The 19226-nt window shown below is 41.1% G+C and overlaps 2 protein-coding genes across 2 annotated transcripts in view; one reads left to right on the forward strand and one right to left on the reverse strand.

The window, feature by feature from the left end:
- The window catches only part of SYT1 (synaptotagmin 1), a 555677-nt gene extending 550374 nt beyond the window's left edge, over nt 1-5303 (forward strand). The window contains exons 10-11 of the mRNA XM_047865729.1: nt 552-685; nt 5097-5303. Coding sequence (XP_047721685.1) covers nt 552-685; nt 5097-5303 — 341 coding nt within the window. The remainder of the gene's footprint in view (nt 1-551; nt 686-5096) is intronic.
- An 848-nt stretch (nt 5304-6151) lies between these two features.
- The window catches only part of PAWR (pro-apoptotic WT1 regulator), a 190571-nt gene continuing 177496 nt past the window's right edge, over nt 6152-19226 (reverse strand). The window contains exons 7-8 of the mRNA XM_047865731.1: nt 10418-10561; nt 6152-6301 (exon numbers count right to left, since the gene is read on the reverse strand). Coding sequence (XP_047721687.1) covers nt 10438-10561 — 124 coding nt within the window. The 3' untranslated portion in view covers nt 6152-6301; nt 10418-10437. The remainder of the gene's footprint in view (nt 6302-10417; nt 10562-19226) is intronic.

Genomic DNA, 19226 nt, shown 5'->3' on the forward strand with positions numbered 1-19226 from the left:
TGAAAACAGCAATGATCTGTTTTGTTCACTCCCATCTCCATAGGGCGTAACTAATATTGAGTAAATGAATAAATGAATGAATGAAATGGCTCCTTTGTCCTTTGTCTGTCAAGAGTTCTATTCCCAAGCAGTAGTAAGCTGCAACCAGTACTTTGCCAGCTCAAAGAGCCAATTGTTAATATTTCAGGGATTTAGTAAGCTAGTTGTTAAACTACTTAGTAGCTTGCAATTAGCCATGCTGAGAGTATTTCTACCACGGACGGTGGCGAATGTTACATGTTAAGACTTTCTTTTTTTCCCAAAGATGCTTTATTGGCATACTACGGCTCTTGTCCCCTAAATCCACCTATTAATATTGAGATATCATGGAAATAAACCTGGAGAATAGGTTACTTAAAATCTTTCAATAGAGAATGTTTATTTTTTTTTAAATATCAAATATTTACTATACAATGATTTTCTTGTTGGGAATACTTGAGTTTTTTAATAAGCTAAACTATAATCTAAAAACGTGTCTCTGATCTCCTGAAGTTTTTGTTTCTGTTTTTCAGATCCTTATGTGAAGATTCACCTGATGCAGAATGGCAAAAGGCTGAAGAAGAAAAAGACAACAATTAAAAAGAACACACTTAACCCCTACTACAATGAGTCATTCAGCTTTGAGGTACCCTTTGAACAAATCCAGGTAATGTCAAACATAATTTTGTCTTCCCATTCGATTTTATTTCTTCAGATCACATAAAGACACAGACCTTCTGAATTATCAGTGCTCATGCCTTCATTAGAATTGCCATTCTTATTCCCATACACATTTGATAATCAAGCTACATCCAGAAGGAAATGATAAAATATACAGCACAGGATGTGCTGATTCATCAGCTAAAAACAGCTGGCATTCTGTTGGGCAGAAATAAAGTAGGAAAAAGAAAATCAACAGAATGACTCTGCTAATTCAAAAAGTGCATCCATAAAGGTTAAAAGGCCAAGAGAAAAATGAGCTTTCACTATTTATTCCCAAGCCATAATATGTAATTGTCCTTATCACAGCTTTATAGCAAAAAAAAAAAGAGAGATAAAAGAAATATTTTGGTTGGTGCTAAATATGCAGCATCTTTAATCTTTCATTTTTAAAGAGCGATTTACAATAGAAAAAATAACTAAGTCATATTTTGTTTAAATTCAGTTTCCTATTTCTGAGTTGGAATGGATGGACATTTTTGTAAAGATAAAACCTTCACTTGCCAGATAATAATTGTTATGATAAGGAGTATTCTATTAAAGGAACCTGTGGATAACATGTTCAAAACAGGATGCTACAAGTAGCCACAATAGTATATGATCTCATTATTTAGCAATTTTTAAGTATATTTAGGTTTTCTTACCTCATATCCATAGTGAGACCATTGAAATTCAAAGTTCACATCCAATAAATATCAGCTATTTCTTGGGAATCTTTAATGGATATCAGAGAGTCAAATGTCTTAAAGCAACACTATTTTTACATTTTATTGAATAATTGATGTGGGCCTATCTTTTCAGTCATATAAAAACTTGCCCATAACATGAAGGAGAAGTAACGAGTAGGCATCAAAACTACAACATGGAAAAAAAAAAAAAACTACAACATGGAAATGTCTAAAGTTAGTCCAGAATGTAAAAAATCAGCAAATATTCTTTAGTTGCATATTTTTCCTTTTTTAAGTTTATTTATTTATTTTGAGAGAGACAGACAGACAGACAGACTGTGAGCATGGGAGGGGCAGAGAGAGAGGGAGAGAGAGAGAATCCCAAGCAAGTTGTGCCCCATCACTGCAAAGCCCTGTGCGGGGTTTGAACTCACCAACTGTGAGATCATGACCTAAGCTGAAACCAAGAGTTGGAGGCTTAACTGACTGAGCCACCCAGGTGCCCTGTATATTTTTACTTTTAATCTAAAATATAATTTAGAATATATATATATATATACATATATATATGTAATAAATCACACCTTTATTCCATGAAGAAAACTAATATCATAGCTACATGTATTGTAGTGCCTAATTTAAGCACTTTATGCATAACCTTATTGCATCTTTATAATAACCTTATGAGAGAGGTTATTACCCCAATTTTATATATGAGGAAACCGAGGCTTAGAATTTCCTCATGTGTAAAACAGGAATAATAGAGTCCACATCCAAGTGAGCTTATGCATATAAAAGCACTTGGAAGGGCACCAAGCACATAGGAACATTCAAAATGGTTGCCATCATCATTATTATTCACAATGTTAATTTTGTCTTTTTTTTCATATTAACATTTTATTAGAAAATAGATCTAACAGGGGCACCTGGGTGGCTCAGTGGTTGGGCAACAGACTTCGGCTCAGGTCATGATCTCACAATTTGTGAGTTCGAGCCCTGCATCAGGCTCTGTGCTGACAGCTCGGAGCCTGGAGCCTGCTTCAGATTCTGTGTCTCCCTGTCTCTCTTTGCTTCTCCCCCACTGGCACTCTGTCTGTCTCTCAAAAATGAATAAATGTTAAAAAAATTTAAAAAAAGAAAAGAAAATGGATCTAACAATAAGATTAAAACAATATATAAATCAGTGCCTTCTACTAGAAGTATCTGTGAGGACAGACATGTTTTATCACTGGTGGGGTCCAATACAGTAGTCTCCAGCCTCAAGTGGGTGATGAGCACCTCAGCCACCAGTGTGATAAAGGAACCTTATTCATAATTTAAATAGCCATATGTGGCCAGTCACTACTGTATTGTATAGGGCAGTTATTTAAAAATCACCAGGAATCCCACCATCCTCACATCAGGTCATGGTCTTTCTCTAACTGTTCTCATATGCAAATTACACATACTTAAATTAATTACTTTCAACAGTTGTTGAAACAGTTACATAACAACAGTTGTAACAGTTGTTACATAAGTAAATGACATTCCAGAGGACACTGATTCCCTGGCCCCAGTCACTTGTGTACCAGCCTGAACCAGTGAAGCTACTGCTTTGGGCCCACTGGCAAATCCCTAAAATATCCAATTTTCTCCAATTTATTTTGCAATATCTGTTCAGTGAACCCTTTTTTGAGTTCTAAGAACTCATTCCTATGGAAACTAACACCTCGTGGAGTTTGGGTTTTTTTATTCTACAAAACAATATAAAGCAGGGTATTGAGATGAAAAATCCTATTGTAAACTTTCTTGGAGCTACAATTCTACACCTTTAACAAAAATAAATGGGTTTTTTCTTCAACTATAAATTGCAGCAGATGCAAATATATTAAAAATGAAGCACATTACAAACAAGACATATGCTGGGTTTCTGGGGCAGCATTTTAGAGGAGATAACATTCTGTCAGGACAGAGAGAACCTGAGCCCATCACTGACAACATTAGGCATGGAAATAATGAGCACATCTTTGACTGCATCCCTCCTCCTCTGCTTCTTGGCAGTTTGCTCTAGTCTTCACATTTTCCTAGAGAAACAATTGAGCATTTTCCATACCAAACTAGGGGTCTAGGTTTCCTTTCTTCCCAGGTTACAAGATTATCTGCTTTCTATTTGTCTCTATCCCTATGAAATATACTGTGAGCAAAATATGCTGATTTTCAAAAGCCCATGTAAATGTTATAGTCCCTCCCCTAAAAATGTATAAATAAACTATCTATGCAGCTGGAAAAATTAATCCAAGGCCTTCATAAGGATGTTTTGTCTTGAGTGCATTCCTAGGTGAAATCGTCAAAGCCCACTCCAGCCATTCACTCCAACCTCCACAAACCCCATTGCCTTGGTGCCTGACCCCACCCCCATTCCCTGCAGTATGATTTCATCCTGATGAATTTGCTTGGGCAAAGTTCTGAGAACTTTTCTGAGAACCAAACTGATTCTGTTCCCAACACCATCCAATGGATAGATGATTCCCTTAATAAGGTAATCAGTCCGAGGCCACACAAGGGAAGATGGAGTTTGTTTCCTTTATTGCCAGTGTGTTGCATTTTACATTCTAAATTCCATTTTCAAAAGCGGCCGTTGTCTCTGATGTGAAGCTGTACATGGGTGCCACCTCTTAGCACATTGGTACAATAATGCAGTGCTCAGACCACAAAGTCCACTAAAGGGCCATAACTCAGCAGGAGCCCCATCCTGCCCTGGCTTCCATCATTACATTTTCTGTTCCTTTTAACTCTGGCCATCAAATGCTATGCATTCTACTTTATTCTAAGCCCTTTATCTCTACACTCAGTTTCTAGAGTCGAGCCATCACATATTTTGACTAAGCAAATCCATTACTTGGGAAGCAGAACTAAAATGTGCTTTGAAAAAGTGTGTCTTTCATATCATAATGGCATGGGTTTGCTTTCGTCAATTCAGGCAGTTCAAAAGCGTAAGTTATTAAATAAACTCTCACGATGTAATGGAATCACTGAAGTAAATCTTGTGTGGCCTGAAAGGTTATTTCCATTTGAGATCAGTGCTGGATACACAACAGTCACTCCGTAAATGTTCATTGAGAAAAGGCTTCAATGGAAAAATTATTTTTAGTTGTGACTTTTTAAAGCCTTTCGCTCTATTATCACATTTAATACTCGCAATAATCATGTGACTATTGTACCGAATACCAATGCCAGAACTCTTGCTGATGAGGCGATTGAAACGAATGAACCCAGAGGTGGACACAGTTTACAAAGACAACAATGGCACCAAGGGCACAGCACAGACTGTGGAGAACAAACCACCCATTCCTTGTATGACCCCAGGCAGGGAGCATGACATCACCTTACCTAAATAACGGCAGTATTAATCGGATCTGTTGTGAGAAGTAAGTGAGTAGTTCATGTAAAAGACTCAGAATTGTGCCAAATACCTAACAAAAATCAGCATTCATTTCAGTATTTTGAAGACACTGAAGAAGGTGACGATGATGATATAGTGATGGCGAGATACGAATCAGACGCAGGTTTTCGTATTCAAGTAATTTTCAGTCTTGTTTGGTGTTTTGAGATCAGTTCTTACTTCCAATTGCTGAGATCTGAAGGAAGCTTTGCAATAGGGCTTTATCTACAGGGCTGGATGATTCATGTTTATTCTGCATCCTCTTTCAGAAAGTGCAAGTGGTGGTAACTGTTTTGGACTATGACAAGATTGGCAAGAACGATGCCATCGGCAAAGTCTTTGTGGGCTACAATAGCACCGGGGCGGAGCTGCGACACTGGTCAGACATGCTGGCTAACCCCAGGCGCCCCATCGCCCAGTGGCACACCCTGCAGGTCGAGGAGGAGGTTGACGCCATGCTGGCGGTCAAGAAGTAAAGGAAAGAAGCCTTTCTGCATCTGCCCACATAGTGCTCTTTAGCCAGTATCTGTAAATACCTCAGTAATATGGGTCCTTTCATTTTTCCAGCCATGCATTCCTGACAATTCAGTGGTACTTCAAATCCTGTTTTAATTTGCACAAATTTAAACGTAGAGAGCCCCTAAGCCCTTCGTCATGCCAACTGCCCTCCAGATCCACTCTTCTTTTAAGCAATATGATGTGTAGATAGAGCATGACTGAAATTATTTATTGTATCACACCGTTGTATATACCAGTATGCTAAAGATTTATTTCTAGTTTGTGTATTTGTATGTTGTAAGTGTTTCCTAATCTGTGTATATCTAGATGTTTTTAATAAGATGTTCTATTTTAAATTATGTAAATCGACTGAGATATAGGAGAGCTGATAATATATTATATGGTAAATATAGTATTGTCTGCATTCCAGCAAAAATATCAACTTGTAAGGCACTCGTACAGTGAAACTGACATCTTAAAGGACAACTTAAACCTGAGCTTTCTATTGAATCATTTGAGTACCAAGATACACTTACACCACATATTTGCTGGGTGAATCCAATTTTGTAGAATTTCTTCACAGGCAAATTAGTATGATCTGAGCAGCGTCCAGACTGACCTCCAGGAAGCATAGCCACAAACCAGAATAGCATCTGTCTGTACATAGTTACAAAGCCGAAATAAGGGCTTCACTCTCACATTCGAGGAAGCAACTGAACAGGAGCCAATGACTTCATATTACTGCATACAGAGTAACAATATGACGGCGTTCCGTGGGTGTGTGTGTGTGTGCGTGTGCATGCGTGTGTGCGTGTGCATTTGTCTGGGGATGGGGTGGGTGGGAAGAAGCTGAGGGGAGAAGTCAGCATTTCTGAATTATTGCCTGATGATTTAAAAAGGAAAAAAAAGTAGCTCTCCGTTATCACCTTTATACAAAATGTGCATCCTGTGGTGAATTCTGTTCCAGATTTCATACCTATAATAATTCCAAAAGGTTTGCACATTAGACTTTGTAACAAAATATTTTATTACACAAAACCATATTAGAAGGAATGCAGAATATTTTTAACACAGCAATCTGTGCTTATTACACAAAATTACTTTGTGGTAAACAGACAGTATTGTGATCCCGTCAAAAGATGAAAAAAATAAATAAATAAACAATTAGCCATAGTTCTGAATGCACTTCAATTAAGCCAAAACAGACAGCTAGTGATCTTTTTATATGCTCTTTTTACTTAAATAAGTTTTAATTTGTCCTTTAAAAACAAAAAAGGTGAAATAATACCAAGAACAAGTTCTAGCAAACTGAAGCAACCTCTTATGTATACTAGACGCTTGACTTAGGAGGAGTTTTTAACTGTTTCCAATGTCATTATGTAGTAAATGGCACTATTACGAAGCTACTAGTCATTCCGTAAGAGTCTTCAAGGACTGCTCTGTGTAGCACTGTGACTGCCGTGTGTGCTTAGACACGTAGTTTCCTCAGTGGACAGCACTCAGTTTATTCCGTAGTGATGTTGTAACAATACTGCCATTCCCTCCTACTGCACTGCCCAAGGTGTGTGTAGCACAAACAGTTCTCATTACAAAGGACCAATTCAGAACTGAAAAGCTATGCATAGGACAAGAAAGACACACAGAATGGGGTGGAACACACAGCATTTTGTCAAGCACTGTGCAATATTCCATACTTTCCCCCACTACGGTGGACAACCAGTTCATGGAGAGGCAGCCCGTTAGCTCACGCTGCAGCCGCTCGCTCCTGTGACCCACTGTAACTCCCAGGCCACAGACAGCAGTGGTGCCTGGAAGTGGAAGCTTGTCTTCGCAAATACCAAAACAAGATGGAGGAAAACCAAGCATGAGCCTCATGTTCAGACGTTAGGATACCATGCCACGTTTTTTAAAACCTACAGAGAATTCAAAAAGGGCTCATGGGAGGCTTCACACGTGGGGCTGGTTGTTTCCTGATAAAACTAGAATTCCCGTCATTCTTCTTTTCTCATCAAAGAAGAGGCAAGCCCTTGGCCGTTCTGCCCAGTCACAGCAAACTCATTAGAACTGGGACAGACACAAAGGACAAAGGAGAATAGCATCTCCCTCTTCTGTGGATGGGCCATACTTTTTTTCAAACGTAGGTAATAGAAGATGCACATGTCATGATGTGAGATTAAATATCAGTTTGAACGGAAGAGTCAAATGGGAATCTGTCCAATTTAAAAGACCAAACCCTGCCAAAGAGAGGGAGTTGATGGACTTCAAAAAATCCCTTCCATACCAGAAACTGACATTTAATTTCACTCTATTCAGCTTTAAGTTGTTCACACTGAAACAACACTTTAAAGCAAGCAGGTTCAGCTGCCGGATATACATTATTTCTTGCATTAAAGTACTACTAATGCATTCTCTTGCAACACTGCCAGACATGGGACTGTCACCATAGAATTAGTTGGTACTATGCCATCTTTCACAAGTCAGTGACCGAACCTGCTTTGAGACCAAGATTCATCCTCAGATATGCCACATGTACCTTTCTGACAAAGCTGTGTAAAGTATTAGAAGCTGATGCTCTAGAAAGATCCTAGTTGCCTTTGTGTATATTTACTGCCTGCTTGAGTGTTTCTATGTGTGGGTTTTCTCTGTATCTTGTAGAAATGTTGGGGTGTTTTCTTCTGCCATATGGCTCGTGGCCCACGAGCCAACTACTTTAGCTGTATTTACCTTCATTTTTGATGAGGTGGTTTAAATTTTGTTTCACTTTGTGTAGTGACCCCACAGTAGTTTTCTGATTGTTGTTAAAAATGACTTAACATATTACATGGATACTCAATAAAAATGTTTTATTTCCTGTTGATGTTGCCGCCTTTCAACTCTTCTCCTTACTTGACTCTGGCCTGTGGACTTTGGGGGCTGCTGGAAGCAGAGGCAGCTGAGAAAAGCCTACAGTGAATGCCTGTCTCGGAGTCATGCCTATGAGTATAGCATGGGTGAAGGGACAACAATGCCCAGATGGCATGGCCGTCACGTCCCAGCGTTCCTCATTCTCAACACGTGTTTCTCTCTTCCTGTTTATGATCGATTCATCCGGCACACTTTCAGGCTTTCTGCTTTGCTTAAAATGTGTCCTCTAGGGTTTTCATTCTACAGCTTAAGTCACACAGCCTCTCCAAAATGGGACTGAAAAAAGATTTTTAAAATTCCATTTTCAGAGGACGGCATGACACATGAAATACCCCGCCTACTGCAATTACTAGATAAAACAAGTAAACATCCTTCCTCCAGTACATTGAACATTTATTAGTGCCTACCATATACCATTTTTTTACTGGATGACGGAGATGCAACAAATAATGTAATAAGGTACACCTGGCCCCAGGGAGCCACTCCACAGTCTCAGAGACCTGTAAACACACTGTCACAGTACACAATGATGTCTGAGTCTCTGAGAACCTTCTCTAGACCAATCATAGTAGACACCATGGGGTGCCACCCTGATCCCCCTTCAGCACTGAGGCACTCAGCCCGCAGCTGCTGGAAGCTTGCCTGATGGCAGCTCATGGAGATTCCCTCTGCCCTCTACTGAGGAAGCTGCCTAACTAAGGTCATGCGTCCTCCCTGGCCACATTCCGTGGGCCCATGCAGGCTCTCTTGGAAGCGATATCTCAGTTTCCAGCCCCGTGGGTTTGTTGAGAAGGGCTATTGCAACTGCTGTGTGCTTCACTTTCTCCCTCACCTCACGCCACCCTCCTCCCTCCTTTACAGATGTTATTCCCAAGAGCACTCCACCATAAAACCCCTTCGGCACAGAATCTGTACACTGAGAATCCCAGCCTAGGACACATTGTTCAGGGGAGGAGAGATCAAGAAAAGTTTGAGAAGTAAGGCCTGAGGGAACTGGTAGGAGTTATCCAAGTCAGAGAGTAGGCAAGACTGTGGCAAAATTTATCTCATTATCAAAGCTGGTTACACCATACTCCCTTCAGCCAGCTTGTGTTAGCCACTGGCAAACAGGGATAGGGACTGAGGCAAAACAGCCACACAGTCACGGGAAAGACCATTTAATTATATACACTCCAAGGAAGAAGTTGACAGAGTTCTAAATGTAAGTTGAGAAAAGGAAATTTAAGGCCTGCTTAGAATTAGGTGCAAAAACAAAGCAAAACATAAAAAGAAATCAGCGTTATAAATATAATTATTTGGTTGTCAAGAGTGAGCATTTTGCTTCTTCTTACATAGCCCTCAAAATCAGGTACAAAACCATTTAAAGAATATTTCTTTTTTAAATCTTTTAATGTTTATTCATTTTTGATAGAGAGAGAGAGAGAGAGGGCGTACGCAGGGGAGAGGCAGAGAGAGAGACGGAGACATAGAATCCGAAGCAGGCTCCAGGCTCTGGACTGTCAGCACAGAGCCCAATGTGGGGCTCAAATCCATGAACCATGAGATCATAACCTGAGCCAAAGCCAGATGTTCAACCAACTGAGTCACTCAGGGGGCACCTGTAAAGAATATTTCTTAAATGAACTACAAAAAAAAAACAAAAAAAAAAAAAAACCATTACCTCATCCTTTTGTCAATGTTTGTTTTCCCTAAAGATTTTTAGGTTTAAGACACATACACTTAGGGGGTGACTGGGTGACTCGGTTGAGCATCTGACTTCGTCTCAGGTCATGGTCTTGTGGTTCATGAGTTGGAGCCCTGTGTTGGGCTCTATGCTGACAGCTCAGAGCCTGGAGCCTGCTTCGGATTCTGTGTGTCTCCCTCTCTCTCTCTGCCCCTCCCCCACACACACTCTGTCTCTCTCTCTCTCTCTCTCTCAAAAATAAATGAACATTTAAAAAATTGTTTTTAAAAAGACACATACACTTAGGATATTTATTAGGTGTTTTAGTCAGGACAACTAAACTATTCCAGGTATTTTAAAGAGGGAATTTAAGAAAATGGCCACATAAAAAGGGCTGAGAAGGCAAAGTACAGACAGTGGGTTAACCCAGAGGTTAATAGATACCACGTGTGATTTGTATGCTAGGACTGCCCTAACGAATACCACAGACCTGGTGGCCAAAGCAACAAAAATTTATTCGCTTACAGTTCTGGAAGTCAGAAGTCCTAGATAAAGGTGTTGGCAGAGTTGATTTCTTCTGACGCCTCTCTTTGGCTTGTTGATGGCCATCTGGTCCCATTGTGTTCATGTGGTCTTCCCTCTACGTGTGTCTGCAATCCAACCACCCCTCTCTACGAGAACATGAATCATACTGAATTAGGGTCCACCCTCATCATCTCATTTTAACTTAATGACCTCTTTCAGAACCCTAGCTCCAAATAAAATCAGATTCTGAGGTATTGGGGGTTAGGACTTCAACATACGAATTCAGAGGGTGGGGCACAATTCAGCCCATAAATACCACCAAAGGCAGGGGAAACAAAATGGAGAAGATAGTGTTACCGTAGAACCAGAACTCTAAAGGTGGGGCTAGAATGCAGGGAAGGTACCATGGGGCCCCTTTTCTCCTGGACCACCAAAGAGTATCAGGTGCTGGTGCTGGGGCCAACAAAGACGCTCCATGCTGGAGGTTCTGGAACTGATCCAGTAGCAGCCTACTGTGGTTAGGGGAAAGCCAACAGAAGCTAGAAGCAGAAACAGGATCTTTTCTCTTGTCCTCCTACCTTCTAGTTCAACCAGTGCTTCTCCCTGGGAAAACCAAAAGAAGGTTTAGGGAATAGTCTGCTGGGTCTTAGAGCACCCCCTCTCCCTCACCAAGTACATAGCAGAGCACAGAGAGGTGGAAATTAGGATGGAAAACAAGGAAGCGAATGACCAATACATTAAAAGTCTTAATCCCTTCATGCTGCTATAACAACAGTACCATAGATGGTGGTTTAAGCAACACATACTTATCTCTCACAGTTCTGAAGGATGGGAAGTCCAAGACCAAAGCACCAGCAGACTCAGCATCTGTTGGGAGGCCATCTTCTTGCTGTGTCTCACCATGGGGTTGCTCTCTGGGGTCTCTTTGATCAGGGCACTAATTCCATTCATGAGGCCTCCACCCTCATGACCTAATACAATCTCAATGGTGGTTAGGATTTCTACATAAGAATTTGAGGGAGGGGAACACACACATTCAGTCCATAACATTAGGAAACCTTTTAGCAGCTGCATAGACTTTATAAATACTCTTGTTTCTTCCCTGGAGAATTCAGGTGTTCCTATCTGAACTGCACAACCCATCCCACCCTTGATGAAACAGAAGTATAGGAATCACATTCTTATTCTATTTATGCAGAGAGTTTACTATTACAGATTTGAAAATTCCAATCATGATTGCCATTATCCCCACCCTGAAAAACATCTTTATTACAAATGCACAAGACCCTTTGATGTTTAGCAAGTGATTTAAGCTGCACACAAATTTTTACTGTAAAACAGTCAGTGACTTTGGAATAAGAAGGTAAAAGAGCAGGAGAATAAAAATGAGATATAGCCTGATTCTAAATGTACAAAGAGATTTTCCAAAGCATACAGAGTAATAATTATGTAGGAGGAACCATCAAGAGGGAGCAGTAATAAAAACACCATGCAAACCTTCTGATGATTTGTGTGATCTAAGTCCCGAGGTTGGCTGTAAGTTACTTGCATTTTTTAAATCTGCATTTCAGACATATTGATTATTTTACCCTCCCCCACCAATACACATTCCTAAAGATCCCACACTCATCCCTTTCCTTTGACAGTAATAACCATCCTTCCAGCAAAGCCTTTTGCTCTGTGCAAAATGTACTTGCTGCTGCCTGGGTGCACACAGGTTGAAAAGAATTTCGTACCAAACAAGCCACTTCCCTCTTGGCTGCCCACTTTACCTCTGTCACTTTCTTACAGCCTCTGGACTGGGAAGGCAGCAAAGCATTGACATCCTATATAGGCAGGATTGTTTGAGTTGTCTGCGGAAGGAACCCAATTTAAATTGGATTAAAGAAGAGAGGGAAAGAAGAAATGGGGAGAGGAAGAGAGAAAGAGACAGAGGCAGGGAGAGGAACTATTAGATCACCTAACCAGGAAAGTATGATTACATGAGGGAACAGCTAGATGAAGGGCCGCACACAATGTTATCATTCCCATTCATTCTCCCTGTCCTTGTCCCTGTCCCTCTCTGTCTCCTCCCTACCCCAACTCTACTGTCCTCAGTACTGACTTCATTATCAAGCTCCAGGGTCACCATGTGGCAGCACAGATGGCCCCTAGCAGCTCCAAGCTTATATTCTTCCAGCTTAGCATGCTCGCAGAGAGTGCTACTTTCACAGTTATATCATCAAAATTCCCAGACCTGACATACATGGACCACATGCCCTCCTTAAAATGATCATTGGGTCCAGATGACGCCGTGTTCGCTTTGGCCAAACCTAGGTTATGTCTGCAACCCTACAGCCACAGAGATGGCATAAGGACAGTTCCTCAAAGGCAAACCAAAATGCTATTACCTAGAAAGAAAAGTGAACACTGGGCAGACAAAACCAACAGGTGTCTACTCTTTGGCACCTGGTATACCTCCACCCGAAGAGGAGGGACACTGAAGGCACAAACTCAGGCCACAGCAACAGCCTGGTCATTCTTCCCTTTGACCAAAAATACTATTGGATAGAACTTTAAAAGTATGCAAACTTTTCAATCACCTGAAAACATCTATTCACCTTCCAATTTATTGTCAAGAAAACTAATCATCTGCTATGAATTAGGCAGCCTTTTTTTGAAGACATTGAGATATTAACATGATTTTAAATTCTTGAATTCACAAAAATCTTATAGAAACTTGGCAGGAATGAAGAGAAATAGGAAAAAAATCACTCTACACACCCTGTTGTTTTTACATATTGGTCCATATCCATTCATCTTTTAAATAGTTTTACTCATTAGCGTACAAACAATTTAGTATCAATTTCTTTCACTTAAATGTGAAAAACAAGCCATGTCTCTTGTTGCCACATAGACAACTTTTTTTTAAAAATTTTTAATGTTTATTTATTTTTGAGAGAGAGAGAGAAAGAACACGAATAGGGGAGGGGCAGAGAGAGGAGGAGACACAGAATCTGAAGCAGGCTCCAGGCTCTGGACTGACAGCCCAGAGCCCTATGCAGAGCTTGAACTCACAAACTGAGAGATCATGACCTGAGCCGAAGTTGGAAGTTTGACCAACTAAGCCACCCAGGTGCCCCTTCACGACTTTTATTTTTAATAGCCATTTGACTTTTTTCCAAGTAGATAAACTAAAACCAACTCAACCAGTTCCCTAATTTCAGATATGTAAGTTGTTACTAATTTATTTCTTACCTAAATAACATTGCAATGGATACTTTCATGGGATTTTACTCATTTTTCTATTACTATATCAATATCTATTATTGAATAGATCTTATTATCTATTTATTTTCTTAGGATAAGTTTCCAGAATTTTCCAATTTGGTTTCTTGGAAGATTCCACCAAAATGTACTATCATTGGTGTTAGGTGTTCCAGTTTTCCCACAGTGTCCCCAGCTGTGGACCTTGTGCTTTTAATGTCTGACACCTGTGGAGGGTCATGCGCCTCGGTCATGACAGGTCCAGAGCTGGAATATGAATCTCTCCATTTGGGGACCACTGTCCTCTTCACTACTCCAAGCAGCTTGGTTAAAAAACCAATGGCATGAGAAAACCATTGGTGGAGAGCCTGAGGAGAGAGGGTGGCAGGAGAGAACATTAAGGAAGAGAATGGCTCAGGAAAAGGAGGGTTCAGATGTGACTCCTTCCTCTCCCTCAGCTTCACGTTGCATCCAGTAGTCAGCACTGTGGAATTTCTTAGCTCCCTCCCTGCTCTCTACTTTCACCATCACGTGTCTCATTCAGACTTGCATCGTATCTCCCTTTCAGGGTCAAGGAGCCCCCACAACGACTCTCCCTAGGTGTACCGAGGGAGAGCCCTCACTGTTGAGAGCACCAGCTTGACAGCAGGCAGCCTGGGCTCCAGTCCTGGTTTGTTCCCTAGCTGCATAACCCTGGACAAGTCCTTTGATTTTGCAAATTAAAAATAATGGATATTAAAATCTGGCATTAAATGAGCATTTAATAAATGGTAGTTATTATTTTTTTTAATCTAGCCTGGATTTGGCAAACTTTACCTGTAAAGAGACAGATTGCAATTATTTGGGATTTTGTGGGTAATGCGTTCTCTGCTGCATCTTCTTTGTCCATGCTTCCTTCCTTTCTTTCCAATCCTTTAAAGATGTAAAAGCCATTTGTAGCTCACAGGCTATGCAAATATAAACAGCTGTAATCTACTGACTGGATTCAAGTTATGTCACTGTTCTTCAAAACCTCTCATGTTTTCTCTTCTTTACAGATCAATGTTTAAAATCTTCAGTGTCGTATCAACGCTGCCCCCAGACACGAACAACCTCCCTCCCTCTCCTTCAAGCCCTGCCCCAGATTCTGGCTACACAATTCTCTGAACCAGTCCATGGGTTCCATACATGCATGCCTTCACGTAGGCTGTCCCCTCCAGCTGAAATTTCCTGACAAAATCCTACAGGTTGGTGAGCAAGGTGGGAAGGAAGGGTGTGAAGAGACTCAGGTAATTTGGGGAAGGAGAGATGTGCCACTTATTTCCAAATGCACTGCACCGTTGCTCTCTCTGTGAAGCACAACTTAAGGTGTCAGGCTGAGTTCATTATTGCTGTGTCCTTCTAGCCCACACATGGTTCCTCCTTTCCCCAAAGGCTTCTGACGCTTAGGCAAACGAGGGTGCTCTTTAAAGTAACAATGCCTGAAAGATTCCCCACTTTCCTTGAACATCTGGTAGAATTTTTTTTTAATTCAGGAGAAAATGAACACATTTCAAAATATTAAAGCAATGCTTCCTCCAGCAAATGTGAGATACTAAGATGATTTATAAATTATAAAGAGTTGGAAGATAGGTGCCTAATTTCCTGTCGGTGTCACAGTTACCTCACTTTCTCACATATTCCCAAAATATGTGCTGCTGGGCTTTTCACAGCCAGGACTCAGCCCCGGTGACTCAAATTAGGGAGACCTAGGACAGGAATTTATGGGCCGAGTGACTCATTAACTTTTGCACTGCCTCCAGCCAAGATGCTCGCATGCATGCCATGGCCAGGATCAAGCCATAGGCACCCCCAAAACCCACCATAACCTCAGCCTCATCTAGACCTGCATTTTTATCCTGAAAACATCCTCCTACTTCACCGAGAGTTCCTTAGGAAGAGGTATATCCTCTCTACATATTTATTCCATCCTTACTGTGAAGGAAGTGCTAATTAATCGGGACTCTGTGAGGGAGACTGAACTGGGATCACATTATGAACTGAAATTTGTTTCCCCAAAAGTCACATGTTAAAGTGATAATGTCCAGCACTTCAGAATGTAACTATTTTTGGAGATAGGGCTTTGAAAGTGGTGGTTAAGTTAAAATGAGTCCCTTAGGATGGGCCATAATCCAATCTGACTGGTGTCCTTATTTTAAAAAGGAGATTAGGATACATGAGGGCACACCAGGGGTGTGTGAACACAGAGGGAAGGCAATGTGCAGAGACAGCAAGGGGACGGCCATCTGCAAGCCAAGGAGAGAGCCCCCAGAGGAGATCAGCTCTGCTGGCACCTTGATCTTGGACTAGTTCCCAGAACTGTGAGAAAATAAATGTGTGCTCTTTAAGCCACCGGATCAGTGGCATTGTGTTACAGAAGCCCTGGCTGCCCATCCCTTTGGCCCTTGACAGAATTCAAAATGCTTCAACTCAAGCGAAACCAGCCCTCCCAGGGCTATAGATCAAACGTCCCTGGCCCTCTCTCTTACTTGAAACAGAATATGCTCTCTCTTTCCAAGCTCTATCCCAACACAGACACTTCCTATTCCTCTCCTCTTGCCAGTTGGGGCAGTATAGCGCCCCATTTGCCCAATCCTGGATTGATGGCTATTCTATAAAACTCTGGATTCTGGACACAGGGAGGGTAGGAGGTTTAGACAAGGTGTGTGTCTTTTCTTTGTCTCCGATGCATGCTATATTAGGGCTCTCCAGAGAAACAGAACCAATAGGATGTGTGTGTGTGTGTGTGTGTGTGTGTGCGTGCGTGTGTGCGCGCGTGTGTGTATGTGTGTGTGTGTGTATGTACAGGGAGAGAGAGATTTATTTTAGGGAAATGGCTCACATGATGGTGGAGACTCAGGAGAGAGTTGCAGTTCAAGTCGAAAGGCAATCTGCTGGCAGAATTCTTTCTTGCTCAGTAGAGGTCGGTCCTTGTTTTATTAGCAACTGATTGGATAAGGACCATCCACATTATGGCCCATCTGCTTTACTCAAAATCCATTGATTTAATTGTTAATTTCATCCAAAAAACACCTTCAAAGAAATATCCAGAGTAATGGTTGACCAAATATCTGAGCTCTATGACCCAGAAACTTGACACATACAATTAAGCACATGTCTTGCTTGTACTAGGCTGCTTTGCCCTGTCCTCACCATACTGGTTAGAAGGGTAATGTCCAAAATAATAGTTACTAGTCACATGGGGCTATTTTGCATTTGAAATGGGTCTAGCCCAAGTTGAGATGTGCTGTACATGTAAAATACACATCAGGTTTCAAAGACTAGGTATAAAAAAAGAGTATGAATGTCTCGATAGTTTTTTATATTGATTTCATATAAAGAGATGATCATTTAGGGGGTATATTGAGTACATTCATTTCCTATGGCTGCCATACAAATTAAACTTATTGGCTTAAAACAACACAAATTTATTATCTTACTTTTCAACGTTTATTTATTTCTGGGACAGAGAGAGACAGAGCATGAACGGGGGAGGGGCAGAGAGAGAGGGAGACACAGAATCAGAAACAGGCTCCAGGCTCTGAGCCATCAGCCCAGAGCCTGACGCGGGGCTCGAACTCACGGACCGCGAGATCGTGACCTGGCTAAAGTCGGACGCTTAACCGACTGTGCCACCCAGGCGCCCCTATTATCTTACTTTTCTATAGTTCCAAGTCTCACACAGGTCTCTTTAAACTAAAATGACATTTCAGCAGAGCTGTGTTTCTTCTGGAGATTCCAGGTGTGAGTCCACATCCTTGCCTCTTCTAGCTGGTGGAGGTTGCCCACATTCCCTGGCTGGTGGCCCCCTTGCTCCATCCTCAATGTCAGGAGTATCTCATCTCTTGCCCTTCATCCTTCTGAGCCATCTTTCTGACCACAGCCAGGAAAACTCCATGTTCAAGAACTCATGATTAACTTGGGCACTCCTGGATAATTCAGAATACTCTTCTCATATCAGGGCCCTGAACCTTAATCTTTTCTGCAAACCCCTTTTGCTATGTATGGAACATTCACATTTTAGGAATCTCAAACATCTTTTGGGCCATTATTCTGCCTTTCACATTGTGCCATATAAATATTAAAATTATTAATTTCATTTTTTAAAACTTTTCTTAAGGTGGCTACTAAAATATTTTTAATTACATATATGTAGCTCTCCTTGATGGCTCACATTACATTTTTATTGGAAATTGAGAAATACAAAGATCAAGAGACTTATCAGAAGGTATTAATCAAGTCAATAATGATGCTAAGAATTTTGAAGTGCCTCAGTCCTCAGACCTCCTCCTTTTCCACACTCATCTTGGGTGATCTCATACTGTCTAATGATTTTAATGTTATTTATGTGCTGATGACTCCAAAATTTTTATCGCCAGCCTAATGGAGTAGGTCTAATGGAAATAGGTCTCCAACTGAGCCCTTGCTCTTACCAATCCTATTCTTCATCACCACCTGCTGCCCATACAGTTTTCCCCCATCTCAGTAAGACCCAAGACCTCAAAGTCTTGGCTACTCTTTTTGCTTCCTGGCCCACATCCAATATATCAGCAAGTTCTATTGTATACATACACATATGTCAGTCCAATTTATCAGTCAGCTCTACCTTTTTTTTTTAAGTTTACTTACTTACATTTTATTTATTTATTTATTTATTTATTTAGAGGGGTGGGGTAGAGAGAGAGGGAGAGAGAGAATCCCAAGCAGACTCCACACTGTCAGCACAGCCCGATGTGGGCCTCGAACTCACCAACCATGAGATCGTGACCTGAGCCAAAATCAGGAGTCAGATGTTTAACCAACTGAGCCAACCCAGGCTCCCCTGCTCTACCTTTGAAATACACCCAGTATCTAATTACTCGCAACAGCTCCCCAACCTGGTCCAAACCACCATTATCTTTCACCATGGTTAATATAGCAACCTCATATCTGGTCTTTATGCTTTGATCCTTCTCCCTTTTGCTTTATTTTTAATAGAGAAACCAAAGTGATCCTATTAATACATGCAGCTCATGTCATTCCTCACCTTAAAATTCTCCAATGGTTCTCCATCTCACTCAAAGAAGAGTTGAATCCTTACCATGTTCTACGAGGTCTTCCATGGTCTGGCCTCCAGCCATCACTTTGACCTCATCATCCACCACTCTCTCCTTGACTTATGCCATTCATTCATACCTTCCTCCTTGCTGTTCCTCAGACATGCCAAAGATGCTCCCACCTCAAGGCCTTTGCACCTGCTGCACCTGCTGTCCCTTCCCTCTACTTCAACAGTTGTTCCCCAGGGAGCCTATATCTTATTGCTTCATTTTCTTTAGGTCCTTACTTAAATATCAACTTTTAGCATCTCCATGCCATCATCCTCTATTCCCCTTCCCTGCTTTATTTTTCTCCATAAAAATACACCATCTGGCATATGAAATATACTGGGTGCTTCTCTTCAAAGAAATGTATCCATAAGGACTAAGCCTGTCATCTGCTTCGTTCATTCCTGTATCTCCAGCATCTAAAACAGTGCCTGGCACACATTATTTACTCAATAAATACT

This window comes from Prionailurus viverrinus, chromosome B4 (genome assembly GCF_022837055.1).
Source record: "Prionailurus viverrinus isolate Anna chromosome B4, UM_Priviv_1.0, whole genome shotgun sequence".
Taxonomy (NCBI): domain Eukaryota; kingdom Metazoa; phylum Chordata; class Mammalia; order Carnivora; family Felidae; genus Prionailurus; species Prionailurus viverrinus.